The sequence below is a fragment of the Plecotus auritus genome (genome assembly GCF_963455305.1).
Source record: "Plecotus auritus genome assembly, chromosome: 9".
Classification (NCBI taxonomy): Eukaryota; Metazoa; Chordata; class Mammalia; order Chiroptera; family Vespertilionidae; genus Plecotus; species Plecotus auritus.
Window position 1 is genome coordinate 16,239,011 of NC_137783.1, and position 21,115 is coordinate 16,260,125.

A 21,115-nucleotide genomic window follows, 5' to 3' on the forward strand; every position below is an offset into this window, starting at 1 on the left:
AGAGTGTGGCCATCACTTCCTAAGCCAGGAGAATGGCAACAGAGCCTTCCCTCATCTCTCACTGTCCTGAGCTCTCTGAGGCCAGTGGTGTTAAATGTGGTGGGTCCCCACCTTATGGGGTTGAGAGGAGTTGACTGAAATGCCAGAAGGCGATGCTAGTTGTCAGTCTGATTAGAGAGTTTGGGCACTGGTGGTATTTAAAGTTCACACAGTTGGAGGTTTGGGCATTGAAGCCTTGTCTAGGAGAGCAGTAAGTGTAGGGACGGAGCTTCGGGTTGATGGGAAAGAACAGAATGTGCCATCTCAGAAAGTCACTGTGAGTTTATCTGCTTTCATTAGTAAAGAGCTGACCATCACCAGAGCTCTAGCTCCTAAGATTAGAAGCCTGCCTTGCTTTATGCCATCAATGTATTCCTGAAAAGGTGTATGTAAATCAAAGGCATGCTAATCAGAGCACCTTCCCCCAGAGACTTTCATTTTCATTTCGGAGTTTCTTTATCCTCATTTCTGACTGATGTTCAGAGGACAGTGGTTCTAACAAGGCAACCTTAAGTTTTCCTCCCTCTCCCTCAGGTTCTCAGCCAAGTGGTTAATCATGTATAAACAAACCTTTACATGCACCAGAGACCTTAGGATTAAAAAGGGCTCTGGGGTGAAACCCTTCGTGAAGAATCCTCCCTGTAAAGGGAGAACTAGCCCAACTTGCATTTGGTGATCTAGGAAGTTCAAATGTCACATTTTTTTCAAGTGAGAATTCCCTATCTACACTAATAAAAGAGAAAGATGCAAATTGTACCTCTGCGATGCCCACCAGCCAATCAGGAGTGAGTATGCAAATTGGCCCAACAAAGATGGAGGGTTAATTTGCATACACAGGTGTGGAGCAAAGACTGAAGGCTCTGGCCTGAGTGAAGACTGAAGACTGAAGACTGAAGAGGCTCGGCTTCTCTGCTGTGGCCAGAGCGGAGAAGCCTCCAGGCTTGGTTTCTCCACTGTGGCGGAAGCGAAGGCCTGGATCCCGGGTGCTGGAGGAAAACTGGTGCCGGCAGCCAGGGGAAGGAAGGCCTATTGCATGAATCTTCATGCAACGGGCCTCTAGTTACAAATAATCTCTCTGATCAGTCAATTTACTTTGAGAGGAACTCTGGCTACTTGCCAAGCATAGGGGACTGCTCTGTGACTGTGGATGGCACACTAGCCTAGAAGTTATAAGCGTGTGGAGTTTTTCTCCTGGGTTATGACAATGGGCTCGGGGATCCAGGTATCCTGCCTAGTTCCTGGGGAGAGTGCCCATCCTAGTAGTTTCCATCCGATGCTCAAGTGAATCCAGATTGTTATAAAGATATCCAGCAGCTCCCAGTGAGGAAGATGCCCAGGGAACGTCTTCCTTACCTGTAGCCACCACAAGTCCTGGGGCTGTCGCCTTGCTGGAGATCCTTCCAGAGGAATATGGATTCTCAGAGGTCTGCAAGTGCAGGTGTAAGGAGCAGAAGGGCTAGGAGGGAAAAGAAGGAAAGATCTTTATTCTAGGAAGCTCCTGACAGACACCCCTGCCTCACTAGATCTTAGGTTTCCAATAACAGCAAGGGATGGATTGAGTCACACATTTAGATTTGGGCAGGAGTCATCTCTACCTGAGATCGCCAATATGTTTACATCAGAAGCTGCCCTGAGAACCTGGCCCCACTCCCATCACCCTGTATGCTGCCCCCTCTCTTCCTCACCCCATCCCATCCATCAAGATCCAGTTCATGGTTGGCCCACTGAAGCCTCCCTGACCATGTCTTGCCCAGGATGGTAATGGCCTTCTCCCATGTCTGATGCTGACCATCACACTCTGCTCTTCTGAGGGATCCCCCTGGGAGGAGTGGAAAGGGGGAGCTGAGTGAGACAGTCTCAGGTCCTGTCCCTCTTCTTCAACCAGACAATCCTTGTTTCTGTTTTTATGTATTTGGTTATTGCTTATAATTTCACTGAATTTTACTTCAAAGATTTGAAGCCATTATCTAAAACACATGTTTGTGTTCGTTATTCATTTATTTATTTGCCCCTATTTGGGTATATTTTAAGAGGATTTATAGGGATGTATTATATTTACAAAATATAAAAAAATAGGAAAATTACAAAATTGGGGAAAGAAGAAAATTAGGTTAATTCATGAAGCCATGAATAAGGTTTTTGTTTGTTTGTTTTTGTTCGTTTGTTTGGGGAAGGTCTTGCTGTGACCAGTTTTTAGAGATAGGTAGGCATTGTCTTTGAACATTCTAGTACCCCCAAGCCAAAAAAAAAATGGAGTTGGACTGATACTACAAAAGGGGAAAGGCCATGTTTGCCCTGGTTACCACTATATCTCCAGTTTTTAAAATAATGTCTACAATATGATTAAGTGGTTAATAAACCTTTTAAAGAAGTGGCAAAAGGTAACTTTTTTGCTAACGAGAAACATAACTATTTCTGAGGCCTTAGGTGAATTCTCACACAGGTCCTCTTTAAGATGGCACTGAGGGTTGTGAATATCACTGTTAATTATCTGTCTTCCCTCCCCACCTAGAGTTGTAGCACCTGAAGGCAGAAAATAGCATCCTACACATCCTGCCCTCCATCACTCCTACCCCAGCATCCCATACAGCTGCAACCCTAGGAATGCTGGTAGATTCCTTTCTCCAGGTGGACATAGCAGCCTGACCTTTCCTGGACTTTGCTTACCTTGACCTCCACCAAACCCTTATCAAACTGTATCATATCAGCTTCACTTAAAGGTGTGTTGCCTTTACTGAGCTGTCTGGGACCCTGGACACAGGCACTTTCTCTTATACATTTCTTCATCTTACTAAGAGTTAGATCATATAGTCTTTTCTCAGTAAAAGCCTCTGATGTTCAACTGAACTTTCCACTCAAGCGGCATGACAGTCTGCGTGCACAGATCAACACCTGGGTGTCATAGGAAATCCCTGCCCATCAATGGCCAAGTTCCCAGGGCACCCATATGGAAACAGCCCCTGGGGCAGCTTCCCCGGGTAACCAGCCTTCCCCGTGGACTTCACATGAGACTGGGTGACTGACCAGCAGGCAGTGTACCGGGCTTCCTCTCAGGTCCACGTCTGGAGCTTGCAGTAGGCGCCAATCCCTGCCCTTGTTGTAAGTGATGTATGTCTTCACCTGCTCAGCCACCTTCTTGTTTGCCAGGAATATCCCTTTGATACCTGCTACCTAGGAAAAAGGGTGAGAGATGGAGAACCATGTTGGGCCAAAATGCCTACAGTCTTGGAGGAGCCCAGAGAGAAGTCCCAGGATTTTCCATGGGATGTTGGAGGTACAAAAAATGACAGGAAGACCATGGTGAGACATGCCATATGCCCTGTGGCCTCGAAAGAAGTTTAAGTTCATCTCTGCACCCTCCACCCGCCAGCCCACATGTCCTATTCCCTCTTACCCACCTGCTTTTTCCCTCTTTACATGTCTCTGTACTTTGTTCCCTAGGGCCCAATCCCTAACTTTTTGCATTCCCACTGAGGTGGAAGCTCTAGATAAGAACTGCAGGAGTTACCCCTCCCCCCCCGCCCTCTTGCTGGTGGGGGAGAGGGGCAAAGGGGAGCTGATAAACAAGTTTTAAAGGCATCAGGCATACTCTTTAATAATGGAAGTTGAGGTGTCCCAATTAGTAGTGAGGTAGATATGCTTTGGAAAGATGACCCAGTGTGGCCACCTGGAACCTATCCCTGGCTGTGCCACTAGCTCAGTGTATGACTATGGATAACCCCCATACCATCTTTGGGTCTGAGTCAGCGGTCACAATGAAACAGGCAGAATCTGCCCTACTCTTTCTGTTTTCTCCCGGTTGGCTGGCAATGGATACATGAGGTAATGCAGAGCCCTCTTGCCAGAATTCCCATTTATTGGATTTGCGCACCCATAATATTTTGAAAAGAGAAGAGCATCACCAGAAAACAAGGAGCTAGAGGATTAAAAGATTTATGATCTAGAAGGGTCCTAGAGTAAGGACAGATTCACTCAAACTTTTATTCCTACTATGTCTATTATGTTCTGGGCAATGAGGACAGCTATTTTATTGACAACATCCTATAAAAAAAAAAAAAGATTATCTTAACTTCCCTTACAATCCCAGCATGTTCCAAAGCTAAAACATAATTCAAAGAGCTTAAGTATATATAAACAAAAGGTTTAATGGCAGGTTTTCTGGGTAATAGAGTCTCAAAATGTTAATTGTATATATCCCCCATTCTTTAAGAATCATGGTTAACAGATTTATTGCAGTTGTGAGAGAACGCCAGTGGGAAAGAATTGCACAAAAGTGGAATTCTTTTATTTTTTAATGGCATAATTTATTTGAAGAAATAAGAAGTCTTTTTATTTGTTTTTAACCTTTTTTTATTAACCTGACTGGCCTTGAAGAGGATGCCAACCCCAATAAAAACAAACCCCCAAAAATGGACAAAGAATGTCAGAAGGAGAAGAGAACACCACCAGGGGAATTAATTAGATTCCCAGGGGGTGGGTAAGGAGAGAAGCCAACTGGGGGAGAGGAAGTGGTAGCAGGGTTCTGCCCTTCCCCAGAGGTACCCTCGCTGCTTAAAGTCAGTGCCATTTCAGGAAGGCTGGCATCGCTCATCCTGGAGCCTGAGGCCCTCAGAACACCTCACTCTTTAACATCAGCTGCAAAGGTGTTTTTCTTAACTCTGATGTCCAATTATTCCTCACTGAGAACTCAATCTGAGTTTCTTTAGGATCTTCTGCCTTTTGGTATTTTCTATGAACCACGAGATAATGATTCTGAAGACTCTCTCTCCTGAGCCAGCTGGCACCCCTGCACCATGTACATAGCACCTTGCTCTCCACTTCCCAAAAGAATACAGAGTCAGAGTCAGACTCCCAAGTCTACCCCTGGGGGCTCCTGTCCCCCCCTCCCTTGCCTCCAGTGGGGTGGTTTACAGCAGAAATTATGAGCCATTCATCCACCTCTTGTGTTCTTCTGAATGAGCATGTTTGGCAAGTGGAATGGCCACTATCATAATTTCCCACTGAGAGCTATACCACTCGGATGGGTGTGTGCTGTGTTTCCCACACATCCTGAGAGCAAAATCGGGAGAACAGAGACTGAGAAGGTATAGGAAGAAGGCTTTAAGAGCTCCAGGGAACCCATCTGTAGCTCTGAAGGCCTTTCTCTTGCAGACGCACCTAATGCCACACAACTCTCCCTCTTGTCTGAGGGAACCAGAACACTTCCCCTTTGTATTTGGATTGGTCAAAGCCCTTACATTATTACTGACTACTTCTTGCTCTATATCACATATAAATGGAATATAGGTTTGGAGGTCACTTTGCTTTTGTGTACCTAAGCCCAACAGGTTTCAAAAATTTTTAATGCAAACCAAGAATAAAATATATTTATGTTGCAGCCTAATAGACTCATATATGCATGTATGTGTACATGTGTAGGTACATATAAATCATAAAACACAACATGCCCACACTATACACACTGTAAATGAATTAGATAATGAGATTCACATTTTAACTCATCTTCATCCAAGGAAGTAATTGGCATCTGCCTTAAACATGCTTCTTCCTACTGTTTGAAATCAGAAGCCTGGCTGCTGCTGTTGGCCCCAGCAGTTCAAGGAGAAGGGTACCAGCTGGCGGTGGCCCCCAATGAAGAGGGCAGTACAAGGTGTCAGGACTGCATGGCCCACTTTGCCTCTGGGAATCAACTTGAATTGGAAAGGGAAACTAACAGTGGCCCCTTGGCAGAGCATTGGGTCCAGGTGGCATGGTCATCTGTCACTTACCGCCTTGGGCCCTCAGGACAGAAAGCCAGGGTTCTGCTGAGAAAAGCAATTACCATGGTCTGCTTTGGGCTGTCCCTAGAGTCAATCCTGTGGTGAGAATCCTATGAAGGTCAGTTTGGAAAAAATGTCCCTGTGGAGGCTATAAGAAGTTGTCCATCTGGCCCAAATGGGGTCACCTAAGATCATGATAAAACAGAGAATGGAAGGCAACCATTATGGACAAGGAAAGATCAATAAGATGGGCAAAGAGATCAGAACACTAAGGATGCCTCAGAAAGTTGCACTGTATCCATCCAACAATTTGTCATGAAGAATTTCAAATTAAATCCACAATGAGGTAGCACTATGCTCCTCTTAGAATAGCTAAACACAGGCATGTACACACACACACACACACACACACTCAAGCAGAGTTGATAATACCAAGTGTTGGTGAAGATGCAAAATTATACTGCCACTTTACAACTAGTTTGGTGGCCTTTTATAAACATAAATCATTCAACCTATCAATCCTAGTCCTAGTTATTTACCCATGAGAAATAAAAACTCATGTTCATGTGACTACTCATTGAAGTTTTATTCATAATCAAGCACAACTGGAAAAAACAACTTAAATGCCCTCAGACTAGTGAATGAATAAACAAACTATGATACACCAAACAATGGAATACTACTCAGCAATAAAAAGGGACATCTATTCCTTCAACAACATGGGTAAATTTCATTCTAACTGAGAAAAGCCAGACTCAAAAGGATACCTACTGACTAATTCCATTCATATGACACTATAGAAAAGGCAAAACTGGAAAGAGAAAGAGAGAAATCAGACCAGTGTTTTCCAGTGGATTTGTGTGGGAGGAGAGTTGACTACCAAAAAAAGCCAAGAGAGAATATTTGGAGGTAATAGAATACACACACACACACACACACACACACACACACACACACATATACACTACAGGCCCGGTGCAGGAATTCGTGCATGGGTAAGGTCCCTCCTGGCTGATTGGGGCTTTCTTGCCCTGTCCCAATCTGGCCAGCAGGTGGGAGGGAACACGGGAGGTTGGCCCACCATGGGAGGTTGGCTGTGGGAGCACACTGACCACCAGGGGGCAGCTGAGTAGTATTCCAACTCCTGCATTGAGCATCTGCCCCCTGGTGGTCAATGCACCTCATAGTTACTGGCCAGTCATCTAGTCATTTGGTAGTAATGGTTGCTTATATATATAGCCCTGCGCATGAATGGTGCGCCAGTAGCTCACCGGTAGCTCGCTGCTGCCCTCCAGTAGCCCTCCACGCACTGCCCTCCAGTAGCTCTCCACCCACTGCCCCACCCTCCTGTAGCTCCCCCTGCCCACCATCTCCCTGCCCCTCCCCTCATTGCTTGCTGCCCTGCCCCCTCCTGTAGCTCTCCATTGCCCGCTTGTAGCTCGCTACCCCACCCTCCTGCTGATGCATGATCTGGTTGTTACATGGTCGGTCATTATGCTTCCTGGCGCAATGACTATTTGCATATTACATCTTTATTATATAGGAGATATATATATATAATATATATATAGTTGTTCACCAAAGGATATTTTTTCCCATTGATTTTTTTTTTTAGAGAGAGTGGAAGGGAGAGGGAGGACAGAGAGAGAGAAACATCAATGTGGGAGAGACACATGGATTGGTCACCTCCGGCATATGCCCCAACCCAGGCCAGGGATCAAGTCTGCAACTGAGGTGCATGCTATTTACCAGAATCAAACCCACAAACCTACAGTCCATGGGTCGACACTCTAATCATTGAGCAAACCGAGCTAGGGCAGAACTATTCTATATTTTGATTGTGGTGGTAGTTACACAACTGTACAGCCCTGTCATAACTGACAGAACTGTATACCACAAAGAATAAATTTTACAGTATGTAAATTACACCTCAGTTAAAAAAAAATTAACGTGGAAAAAATACATGGTGGGAGGAGACTGGGCTTTCTAGTCATATAAACATGAGTTTGTTTAAACATAGTGTGCCAAAATTTACTAGCTGTGTGATCTTAGCCATGTTACTAAATTGTCTGTATCTCTGTACTCTAATAAAGCACAATGGAAAATGACACCTACCACCAAAAGATGCTGCAATAGATATATAAGAAAAAGTTAAAAGCTGATTAAGGTTATACAGTACAATACCATAGCCACTGGCTGTTGAGCACTTGAAATGTGGCCAGTGGGACCAAGGAACTGATTTATAATTTTATTTACTTTTAACCAATTTGAACACTGATGCCATATTTAGGTTGGCAAACTTTTAAATATGTTTGGAATAACTTTGGTGTGTGAATTTACTTTTTTCTACTGTAAATTTTAGGAAATGTAAATACTGATCAAGGATTTCTGGTAAAAAATTTAGCATGTAAATTGAAATGTGTAGATTTAGTATGGAAAAATATAAAGTATCTCAGCAATTTTTCATATCAAACATATACTAAGATGATAATATTTTTGATATTTTGATTAAATAAAATATATTATTATAATTAATTTCACCTGTTTCATTTTACATTTTTTATGTGGGTAGTAGAAAACTTGGAAGTGCATGTGTAGCTCACATTATATATTTATTCAACAACACCAGTCTAAGGCATTGCCTGGTATGCTCTTGTTATTATAAGGAGTTACAAGTTAGATGCTCAATATTCAGGAAAGTATTGAAGAAAATCCGTCAGACGGGCAGCTCAGAGAATGTTTCCATAATATAACTAAGGGTGTTGAAGAGAATATTTGTCTCTTGATTTATCAGTGGAGAACAACTAAGAATAAATATAGTTTATAGTTAGGAATGTGAACAAACAAGTGTCATAAGAATAATGGTGAGCACACAAAATGGACTACATTCACGGTCAACACTAGCCTTGTTTTGGTAGAATGGGCTTGGTAGAAAGAAGAGATTGATTATTATTTGGCCTTCAATAATTATTTTCTCCCCTGATTATGTAATTACATCTATGACAATATTGTACTTTGAGGCAAAGATTAAAGAGAAAACAAGCAAGATACTCTGTACAGCAGTAGGCTGCTACAACAGACCAGAAAACAATAATGCATCTGCCTTATTAGGTTTTAGTGAGTTTAGTGGGCTTGATCCCCATTGATCACCAAGGTCTCTCAGCACCAAGACCAGCAAAGTGAAATCTCAAATAAGTTCTGGCTTTCTTCGTCCTCTTTCCAGCGTCAGGAAGAGGCTTGAAAGGTCAGTAGTTTTAAGTGGCCAGGGTCAGCCCAAGCCGCTTAACATCTGTGGTACCTAAAGGCATCTCTGACATTTCAGACAAGGGAATACAGGTGCAGTATCATGTTACATTATCATATAAAGTTACACACTAACTTGAAATAGGGGACTACATCATGCATGCAAACATCATCCACTAGGTATGTAGATGTAGGGGAAGAACAGAGAAATACTAGCCCACAGAATAAATGCCCAGGTCTTCCGTCAAGTTTTTTAGTGGCATATTTGCAATCGTTATCCCTACTATTCCCCAAGGCCACTCAACATTCTGTAAAAATAGACCTGGTTCTCTTCTCATGCTGGGACTCCACCAGGCATGTCTTTCTCTCAAGCTCCAAAATTCCTCCTTCAAGCCAACTCACCTATAAGTCTCCCCAAATTCCTTGTTAGCATTAACCTTCTTTTATAGTGACCCCACAACATGGGAAGTTATAACTTTAATAAAAGTCTTACCCTTTGCAAAAGCATGAATGGACCTAGAGAGCATTATATTGGTGAAATAAGTCAGTCAGAGGAAGACAAGTGCCATATGGTTTCATTCACATGTGGAATCTAATTAACAAAATGAATTAACATGCAAAATAGAGACAGACTCAAAGATAGAGGGGAGGCTGACAGCTGTTGGAGGTGGGGGACTGGATAGTGGTGGGGTGGAGGGATTAAGCAAAAAAGAAAAACAAAAGACAGAGAGAAAAACCTCATGGACACAGACAACAGTGTGGTGATTGCCAGGGGGGATTGAGGAGGGAAATGAGGGAGGGTATAGGGGGATAAATGGTGATGGAAGGATACCTGACTTGGAATGGTGAACACACAAGACAGTGTACAAATGATGTGTTGTGGAATTGTGAACCTGATATCTATATACTTTTGTTAACTAGTGTCACCCCAATAATTTCAATAAAAAGGGAAAAATAAAATAAAAGAGCAACAAAAAACGTTAGACTGTGATCATTAACTATCCTAATACGTATCTTTCCAGTAGATTGTCAGTTTCATGTACCAGCCTCATCTCATCAAACAGAGTACACACCGTGAAAGTGTGTTAATTTAGCTGAATTGAATGTGGAAGTTTACTAGTCTTCCCAGGTGCATTACTCAAGGGCATTCAGAGTCCAGAAAATAACAATCTCAGTTTCTAGGAGAAACTCCAGTGAAGAAGGTTAAAGTCTAATAACCCCTAGAGACCAATTAAATTGAGCTTTATCTCCAAATCACAGAATGTATCTCCAGGTGCAAAACAGCATCGCCCTTTAAAAACCTTCAGTATGCTGTTCATTGTCTAGATGGCGTCAGGACCCATTTTATTCCCTTGGTACTAAAATCCTTCTAGAATCTTAACTCCAATTATTTATCCAACACTCATTCTTGTACCTGACAAGCATCACTTCTATTCAGTGAGATTGGTTAGCTCATAATCTTACACATCTATACCCTCCATCCAATTCTTGGCTCATGCCTTTCACTTCTTCACTTCTTCCTCCCCAGGAAAGACATCTGATAATGATTGGTAATGCTGAGAAAAAGAACTGGGCATGTACAGCTCATCCCCACATCCACTATTTTGGGGATCTACCTGCAAAAATCATATCTTCTGTACCTCAGGGTGATGGTGTTATAGAAACAGGTTTCCACAGGAGATCTTTTAATTTGCTATTTCTGCCTGTTACTGGAGGGATAGGTGCAGTTCTAGAGCACAGTGTTAGCAAGCCCACTTCCTCCTACCTAGCTTTTCAAAGTTGGTGATGTTTGATCTCCATTTGTCTCCTCCTCTGTCACTGTCTCAATTGGTTCCAATCTTGGGCAGATAAAAAGGGAACTTGTTTGTTGACCTCCTCAAAGCCCAACAAACTAGATCTCAACTCCATGATGGTAACAGCCATCATCTTTCCTAACTCACTTGTGGACTTGCACACAAAGTGGGAGCACAATAAAACCTGATAAAATTGAATGGAGAACCAGCTCAACAGTTCTGGTGTTAAAGAAGCTGCGTTGCTTGATATATCATGTTTCTCTGTAGATGCAATGACTCCATGCATTCCCTCCCTACAACAAGACCAAAAATACAAGACTGACTTCAGCGAGGAGAAACAAATTACATGGATCTAGGTACATTCTTCATTTTGATTCATGTTCCACTTCAGATGAGAGTTTCTCGCTGTTCTAAATGATCAAGGAGCTTTCAGGCTCCCATAGGAAAGAAACAGCACAGTCACAAATTCACTCACCATTATCAATAGGGTCAGAGACCCAGGGATTTCTCAACTGAAATGCCATCTGCAGCAATGTCTACCCTCCTCTTGGTTCTGGCCACTGGAGCATGAATAATTCCCTTATCTTTATAGTCTCACTTGTGCAAACAGGAACTGTTGGAGTGGCCTCAGTACTGCAAACATCCATCTAAACATTCCCACAAGCCGTGACTTATTGCCCAATAACAAAGGTATGTTTCTTCTTCCTGGTCTGATTATAGGCATAGAAATGGAAGCTTCCCAAACCATATATACTCTTTAATCACCTTTACCAGTTTTTGTAACTCTAGGAAGTTATCTGGGCCATTTTTCCAAATAAACCTTATTGTTAAGAGAATTATTTTAGCATTTCAACTACCTCTTTTAGAAATCAGGATATTTATACTGATTTTGTTTTATAATCAATGCCATTCACTTCTCTCCTTTTAAAAATATACTTCCATTCACCCCATTTGTTTGTGTAATCCTCCTTCTACCCTAATAAAAGAATTGGAACCTTCTATGTTACGATCACTTCCAGTGACTGAGCAGCCAACTTACATGGTTACATACCAGTGCAGAGATGCTGGATCTTTGGTAGAAGAGAAGCAGAAGCCCATGCACAGACCCCTCTGTTCTGAAAGCCTCTACCAGTCCTCAAAGCAAACACTTCACAAGGGAGCAGCTCATCCAGACCATCTGAGCCTACCACCCACAACACACAACTTGACCTTTCATGAATAGATGACCTCAACCAGCACAGCTATGTGGTTTGACCACCAGTCACTGGTAAATGTTGGATAATCAGACACACTTTCTTGGTTCAAATCAATGCATCATATCAAGGTGGTCAATCAAGTACCTTCACTGTGGCCAGGACTGTCAAAGGACACTCTTGTCACTAGAGGTTTAAAAAAGCACTACCTCATTAGAGTCACTGAAACAATTAGTTGTTTAATCTAGTTCCTATATGAAGTCATTTGGTTTCCTAGATAAATTATTCTTTAACTAGTGATGACATTAAAAAAAAACCAATATAAGTGCACACTCAATAAAAGTAACCATATATTAAAACAAGAAAAAACTCAATGTAAGTCAAGGCCAATTCTTCATGCATAGATGTTGGCATTTGGTGGGATTTTAGGGGAACCTTCACATCCATCACCAATATTTGCTTTTAGTTTCCTATAAAATGTGTCCATAACACTTTTAAAAGCAATACAGCTGATGTTTGATCTCCACAAAATTAAAATATTTTGATTTTATAAAGAATTTAAAGCATACAAATAACATTGTTTCCTCCACCCAGAGTTCATAAGAAGAAGCAGAGAGTTGAAAAATTTACTTAAGAGATCACATAGGCCAAGTATCCTTATTTCTGACTTGTAATTATGCTCATACCTATAAGAACATTGACTTTAGATACCATTTATTGAAGGCTTACTGAGCCAACCCCACACTAGATGCTTCACAAACATTACCTCTCATTTTCACAATAATCTCATGAGATAAATATTTTATCTCCATTTTACAGGTAAGGGAATTAAGGCACAGAGAAGTGAAGACCCTTCCCAAGTCACACAATTGCTAAGTGGTACAGCCGAGATCTCACCCAGGGCTATCTGACCCACTTGCTTGTGTTTATACCATTAAAACTCATGAAAAAGAGAGGCAGATCCAGGTGTGGGATAATCTTGGCTACATACCTCATACAATTCAATAATGATGTTTCCCATTAGACCTCGGCTGCTCTTAATGTTCTCCATGGCCAGGGTGAAGTAAATCCCACGCGTGTCTGAGATATAGAGGTTGTATGTGTCATTCTGGTTCCATTCTTGGACCGCAGCAAACACTTGGTTCTCATCAGTACTGATGATGTGCATGTCCTGTAAGAAGATGGAAGGCCTGTAAGGCAGCCGATCTCATATCTCCCTGCCCACAGAGACCCAGAATAATTACCATGACTTACGAAATGGTTGAGAAAAAGCTTGATTTATAGGCAATGTTATACAATTCTGTGTCGTACCAAGGCTATAAATTATGAGCTTCATGATTTCTGTTCCTTGTTAAGTGACAGCAAGATGGGCATAAGGGGCTTTGGTGGGTATCATTTTCCATGGCTTCAAGAGATTCATCCGCATTCATTTTTTGTTTTTATATCTGAAAGGTAGTGTTTTCTATCTGCAGCAATGTCTACCCTCCTCTTGGTTCTGGCCACAGAAGCATGGATAATTCTCTTATCTTTATAGCCTCACTTGTGCAAACAGGAACTTGTTGGAGTGGCCTCAGTACTGCTAACAGAGACAAAAAGCCTTGCAAGAAAAAACTCACACATGCCAGAAGATAGGCCCATCCCTTCTTTAGCTCTCCATTTATGTTTTCAAATGTTTCAGTGTAATGGTTTTCACACCTTTCTTTGGAATCTTCAGAGACATGGGGATTGCAAGAAGAGTGGCAGGGAGACATGGCCAATGGGTGGGACTCTGCACTTCCAGCCCTGTTTCAACCAGAGCAGGACCACTCAAATCTGCTTTATACTAAATTCCTGTGTAATATTCTAGCAGTAAAAGGTGAAGGGGGTTCTGCTGTTAATAAAATTATGTTTGAAAATCATTGATATGGAGGAAAAGATACTCAACGTGAAATTTAGTGTTCTCAGTCATAATATAAGTTCTGCTATAGGACTGATGAATATGTCAGTCTCCAAGAGCTTCAATTTTCTTACCAAAAAGTGAAGAGGCTTGGGCTACCAATACAAAGAGCTAACATTTGGCAGTGTTCTAAGTTATCTTAGTGTATTATTTTAATTACAAATCCAAGTAAGTCTATAATGGAGGTAGTGTAATTATTCCCATTTTATTGAGGACTAAACTAAGGAAATCGAGTTTTGCAAATGTACTTCATATTGAATAGCTAGTAAGTGACAGAACCATGTTTTGAATCTCAGTGGTATGACTCTAACCTAATTGTTAGCTTCTGACCATTTGGATATATAGCCGCTAGATTAGAAGTTGCAAACCAAGGACCCATAAAATAAATATAAATCACGAGGGTTTGGTTTGACCACAGTCTATTTGCAATACTTGAAAATGTAGTCTTTGAGGAGGAGTCATAGGAGTCGCAGTCCCATATATCTAACTTCTCTTATGATCTGCTACTTTCTGGTCTCTGAAGTTACTTTAGTTTGCATTATTGGAGTGGGTCATTTCTAAAATCAAATCTATGAGTTCAGAATCCAAAGCAGTTTATAAAAGCCAGTTTGCATATGTGTCTAGGCACTGTACAAAAAGTATCATAAACTCAAGTCCTTACTTAAGGAACTTACACCATCAAGAGGCAATGGTGACAAGGATAAACATTTGAAAAATGGGAGTAGTTAAAGAATGCATAACTATGCAGATGTGTATGGCAACGAGTAATGACATCCAGAGAAAGCAGGAGAGGCACCCTTGTCACTATGGTGGAAAGCACTGGTAATAGGAGCACAAGCAATTGCAGTTGACAGGAAGCAGATAATCAGGCTGAATCTATCTCTTACCTTATTTGGCCAACCTTTTCCAGAAACGGTTTCAACAATAAATGGAGGCAGCACTGTCAGAACCATGGAGAGCTCCATCAAGATGATTTCAAAAGGAGCAGGCTCTTTTGATTTGGATGATTTCAGAAGGAGCAAGCTTATTTGATTTGGACATGTGGGAGGCGGGGAAAGTGAGAAAGCAAGTTCCACATCTGTGCATTGGAGATTCTCTGTCACATCCTGGTCTCTGGCCTTGAATGCCCTAGGTTACCTTGACTAAGACCTCACTTGCTCATTTGTACTTACACACCTTAGAGGTTCCTGCTGAACTGCTTGAAAATGGTAATGAGGCTTATTCTTAAAAACCATGTGATGACATCACGTCATGTTGGTGTGGAATGAAAGCCCAAGAACCCAGTAGGAGGGGAAATAGCAGCTGCAGGAAATACAGCTTAAATTCACTTACCCTGTTAAAAATGCAATAGAAATTCCTGGCTTTTCCCAGATGTTTTGGTTATAAAAATGAATGAGCTAAATTATTTTAGACTAAACTAATAAGAGGTGGGGGAAAAAAACAACTCAAAACACTGGGGCACAGTCAGGATTAGAGGCAGCCAGATTTGCTGTGAGTGCATCTTACCTTAGACCTGTGTTGGGACTGTGTTATCTGGTGAACAGGTACTGAAGGCTCAGGGGTGAAAGACTGCTTTCTAGTATCTAGAATTCTGAGATGCCTGCTTGAAAAATCATTAATTGGCCAAAGCCACTTAGCTAATAAATGACATTACTAAGATTTAAACTTGAGACTACCCTAATCAAGAAGCTAAACCCATTATCAGTGGGGATATAACTTCAATGTACATCAACATGACCTGGAGATCTTAATAGCAGGTGGGCTCATGAGTTCCACTGCTTGGGGTTCTGATTCAGTATGTCTGGTGAAAAGCCTTAGATTCTGCCATTTAATACGCCCCCCAGATGGTTCTGGTGCATACAATCTGGAGAACTACTCTCTGAAAAGCTCTGAATGCTGTGTTGTCTCTTCTAATAGGTCTTATAGTTGAATAAAAATCAACCAATAACCTGAAGAGTAAGTCTTCGGGACAAAGAAAATTCCTGTTAGTTAAATTTGGTCGAATAGAGATTTGAAGAATAATAATGTTTATTTCTTGAATTCTGCTACTCTAATCTAACTCCAAAGTATGTATTGCCTTCATAGTAAAACAGTTATAAATAACAGTCCTCCTATACCCTCTAAAAAGAATAATTGGGGAGAATCAGAGTTGCTTTTTGAAAACCTGTGACTTCCTAGGAGAAAATAATAAAAAACTATTTCCCTGTTACTGAAAGATATTTTTAATAATCTGGGCCTGACATAACTTCATTATAGGAAGACATATATTATTAAGCATATGCCATATGTCAAATACCATAATATAAAAACAAAGAGGAACAAAATGTAGACCCTAACCTCAGGAAGATGCCCACCCAGGGGAAACATAACATGCTCTTGTGCCTTCCATGAACTTATAAGTGCTTCAATGACATCCAGAGAAAGCAGGAGAGGTGCCCTTGTCACTATGGTGGAAAGCACTGGTAATAGGAGCACAAGCAATTACAGAGGTACTGAAAATGGTGACAGGAGTAGAAAGACTTATATAGGTGGGAGGAAGGGTGGTGCATTCAAGGAAATGTGTGGAACTTGGAATAGCTTGAAAGCAGTTTTCTTTTGGGGACAGTGAGGGTAGAGTGACCACATCATAAGGGGTTCTGTATAGTGCCCCTACATTTACCCAGAAGAAAAGACAAAGCTATCACAACATTTTTGCAGGAGAAAGGAAAGATTGGAGTTGATCAATGCAGAGATTGAGTTGGAGAAGATGAGCTTCATTGCATGATCATATGCATTGAGGACCCAGTGGATTAAAGAGTGGATTAAAGTGGGCAGGGAGAAAGGCTTAAAATGTCATAGCAATAATTTAGGTAGTAATACAGGAGGGTCTGATCTCAGGGGTAGGTTTTCTATAACCATAAGAAATAGATCAGTGAGATATTAAAGAGGTAGAATCCACAGGGGGTAAGGGAGAAGGATATATCTTTAATATCTCAGATATCTGACTTACAAAATCCCCTGAATTTTAGTCATTAAAATGATAATTAAATGATAATTAAATATTATTTGTGTAATTATTTGTTTGATATCTGTCTCATCTATAATAATAAAAGCATAATATGCTAATTAGACCAGACGTCCCTCCATTCTTCCAGATGACCTTCCAGATGAAGCTGGGGCTTCAAGGGAAGCCCAGGTCCCAGGTGCCAGAGGAAAGCCAGTGCCAGCAGCTGGGGGAAGGAAGGCCTACTCTTGCATGACTTTCATGCATCAGGCCTCTAGCTAGATTATAAACTCCCAGAGGTCAGAAACTATGCCTCTCTTATTTATCACTTTATTTCTAGTGCTTATAAGAATATCTAGCACATGGCAGATATCTAACAAAAGCCTACTGGATGAATAAATGGAGTAAGTAAACATGGGAGAAGAATGAGATATAAGGGATACAGGGCAGAGACTCTGAGCTCAGTTGAGGAGTTGTTAAATGAAACCATTAAGGGGATGTACTCTGAATAGGCAGTTGGAGTTACAGTCCAGAGGTCAGTGGAGAGATATGGACTGAGGCTGTGGACATAGGAGTCACCAACAAGAAGAAAAGCAATGAGGTCACATGGGAACCATGCAGAATGTAAAAAAAGAATTGAGAAGCATCAGCATTTAAAGGGTAGCAAGGGGAAGGGGATCCAGGAAAGGAAATCAGAAGTAAATAAGAACAAAGGGAAGAGTATCAAGTATGGATCACCCCCTCAACATTGTCAAATTATACAGAGAGATATCAAAAGACAAAGAGCTACATTTTGGGGGGATATAGCCCATGGCAGTCACTGGTAGCAATGGCTAGAAGGTTTTTGGTGAAATCGTGGGATGGAGGTGGGGGAGCAGAGGGCAACCAGCCATGAGTTGAAGAGTGAAGAGCAAGTGAGAAAAGAGGTTAGAACTACAGATAATTCTTTAAGAAGTGTGGCTGTGACACAGCAAAGAAGGATAAATCAGCATTTGGGGAAATGTAAAAATTAAGAAAAATTTTCCTGAGGAAATTAAGGAAAAGGTTAATATCATTGCCATTATAATTATAATAAATTTTCTCAACCATATTTCCCTCTCTTCTCTCTTATTATTCAAAACACAATTAATTGTACTCTACTGTCAAATGGAAACATACCCAGACTAAGGTAAAAAGGAGACTTTATTGCAAAGGACTATTGCAACACTATGACCATAACTCTGTAAGCATCTCAGAGTGAAGGCAGAAATGAATTACTTTTAGCCCAGCCAGCATGGTTCAGTGGTTGAGCATCGACCTAGGAACCAGGAGGTCACAGTTCAATCCCTGGTCAGGGCACCTGCCTGGATTGTGGGCTTGATCCCCAGTGTAGGGTATGCAGAAAGCAGCCAATCAATGATTCTCTCTCAGCATTGATGTTTCTATCTCTCTCTTCCTCTCCTTTCCTCACTGAAATCAATAAAAAAATATTTTTTAAAAAGAATTACTTTTACAAGGAGAAGTACATCAAGGCTACCAAAACTGGGGTGTGGGGTGTGAGGAGTGAAGTGAGACAGAAAATTGTTCTTCTTAGAATCTGCAATTTTCGGGGGTATCTGGGAAGAGGGGTTGTTCTGAGTCCCAATGCTTGTGTAAGCTCCCATTGCTCACATATGCTCAAGAGTGGGTCAAAGCTTAGGGGCTTGAGAGAAGAAGAAAAGCTGAATGTAAGTTGGAAAAGTCAAATTAGCAAGCACTTGGTACAGATTGGTCAGCAGAGACAAACAGTTTAGCTAATCATTTATGAGACAAAGGGTAGGAATTGGATGTGGTCAAAAGTAAACTCAGGACACCAGCATCTTATCAAGGCATTGGAGAAGGGGAGATTGTTGTAGTAAGTCATGTCCAAGAACACAAAAGGGTGGGGCCTTTCTTAAATATTGCTGTTTTCTAAAACCACAGGACTCAGGTAAAGGTCAACATTGCCACTAACAACAAACTGAGTCCCTCATACAAACAGACATGAAATCAAAATTTTCTCTTGTAGAAATGACTATAAGAGTAACAAGTTAATAATAAACTCAGCATCTAAGAGACAAAAGAGGGTGTATTAGAGTTAGAGTGGTAAAGTGAGGGCCTCAGGTAACCCTAAGTCTAAGGACAGGCTGGGATGTGACCCAACAAGGAACATAGATCTCCACGCAGGTCAAGAGCATCTACTGTATTTCCCCTTGGATCACAATCATTGCTTAGAGTCACCAGCACTTTCCACTTTACCAACAATGAGCCATTTGTTGAATCCTCACAACTTTGTCAGATAGTGTGATGATGCCCATTTTACAGATGAGAAGACCTGGCCTCATGGATGAGTACACTACAGAATTGGAATGAGAGCTCAGGGTTTCTGCTCATAAGCTCTGTCATATTTTCCCGAAGCCACCATGACTCCCCTTCATCTTCTTCCCCGCCCCCTGTTGTGTTTCTCATGCCTGTTGGACTGAGATGCCAACCGGATTCCAGGGACTGGGTTTGGAGGACTGGGCATGAGGTTTCTACTCCTCTGCAAAGCACCCCAAAGCCAGGACTGCCCCAGGCAAGCAAGTCTGAACAGACAGGAGGGGAGGAGAGGTGAGGGCAGTAGAGGTGAGGGCTCTGTTCTTGTTCAGTGCCTGGCACAGAGGGAAAACTTAAATGATAGAAAAAGTAGTTCAATGGCTGAATAAAAGGAGGAACAAATGGATGAATGGATTGATATATGTATACATGAATAAATGAGTGCATAGAAACAATAAGAGGGTAGACAATTACCCACCTTCTTATTCCATAATCCCTCCTACCTCTGTACTCATAATATGTTTCCTAGCACCACTTAGAAACCCAGTTCTTTGTAACATTATATTTGACATGAGACTTTGCTTCTTTGTAGCCTCATTAGATGATGCAATTATGTCCTGTCCATGTTCACACGGAGGTTCTAAAATCCATCTTCTCCCAAAAGCCAGTGTTCACAGGAAATAGGGTTTATGGAGTTAAGTTTTTTATAATTTACAACAGAGGAATTGCCATGACATCAGTTGTTATTAAAATTATAGTAAACTATTCTTTTCTCATTACTCATAGTGGCAGAAGGGAGTGGAATCATAGGCAGTGAATTTATATTTAGCATTAAAATGTAGGGTGAAGCAAGAAAACCAGGAAACTCACCTATGCAAACTTTATGGGCTCACACTTATAGCGTCTGTGCTCCTGCCTAGACCATTCTGAGCTCATGCCTATATTTGGCAGTAAGGCCCTTACAAAAGAAAGGGCTCCTCAGAAGGGATCCCAAAGCTAGTGCTCCTTTCACCACCCCTCTTGGCGAATGACCCAAAGTTATGTGGGATATTTGAGTCATAGCAAATCAAAACTTCTGCCTGCGTACCCTGCTGAGAGGAGAACGCAGAACCCAGGTTCAACGACCTTTGCAGAGGCCAAACCCCACAGGGCTAAGTCAGGCTGAATGACAGATGGTTCCCACGCAGGGATCTAACCTCCCAGAGCCCAACAAGGCAGCCTCTCCCTGCGGCTGTGTCTGGCAGGACCCAGGACATCAGGAAGTATGTACCTTCGGCAGCGAGTACTTGGGCAGCTTTATCTGAGCGAAGGCCTCTCTTCGATAGGACACGTAGTAGCTGGCTCTTCCTCCAGTTGTTACCTGGGTCATGGGGAAACACAGAGAGGTCAGATGGGGCCATGGATCATAGCACAAGTTGGAAGGTATTAGCCTCTCCATCTGTAGCCACAGTGGTTTGTGACAACCTTTTAGTGACTATCCCTTGCTGATTCTTTTTTATTATTATTATTTAAGAGAAGAAGGAAGAGGGAGAGAGAGATAGAAACATCAATGATGAGAGAGAATCATTGATTGGCTCCCTCCTGCACCCCCCATCCCCCCCCTAACCCCCCCACCACACACACACACTGTGGATGAAGCCTGCAATCCGGGCATGTGCCCTGACTGGGAATCAAACCATGACCTCCTGGTTCATAGGTCGATGCTCAACCACTGAGTCATGCCAGTTGGGCCCTTGTTGGTTTTTAACCTCCAATCCCACGACACCCGAGCTGCTCCCATGTCATGGCCCTTAGAGAATAAGTGGGCGATGACAACAGTCTTCCCTGTGGACGGCACTTTCTGTGAGAGCAGGGAC

General features: G+C 41.9%; 1 protein-coding gene across 1 annotated transcript in view; it reads right to left on the bottom strand.

Annotated features, from left to right (window-relative positions):
* SORCS3 (sortilin related VPS10 domain containing receptor 3) overlaps window positions 1-21,115 on the bottom strand; it is a 552,458-nt gene that overhangs the window by 91,986 nt on the left and 439,357 nt on the right. Inside the window, exons 8-11 of the mRNA XM_080641763.1 lie at window positions 20,530-20,619; window positions 13,019-13,198; window positions 3,064-3,210; window positions 1,393-1,495 (exon numbers count right to left, since the gene is read on the bottom strand). Of these exons, the coding sequence (XP_080497889.1) occupies window positions 1,393-1,495; window positions 3,064-3,210; window positions 13,019-13,198; window positions 20,530-20,619 (520 nt within the window). The remainder of the gene's footprint in view (window positions 1-1,392; window positions 1,496-3,063; window positions 3,211-13,018; window positions 13,199-20,529; window positions 20,620-21,115) is intronic.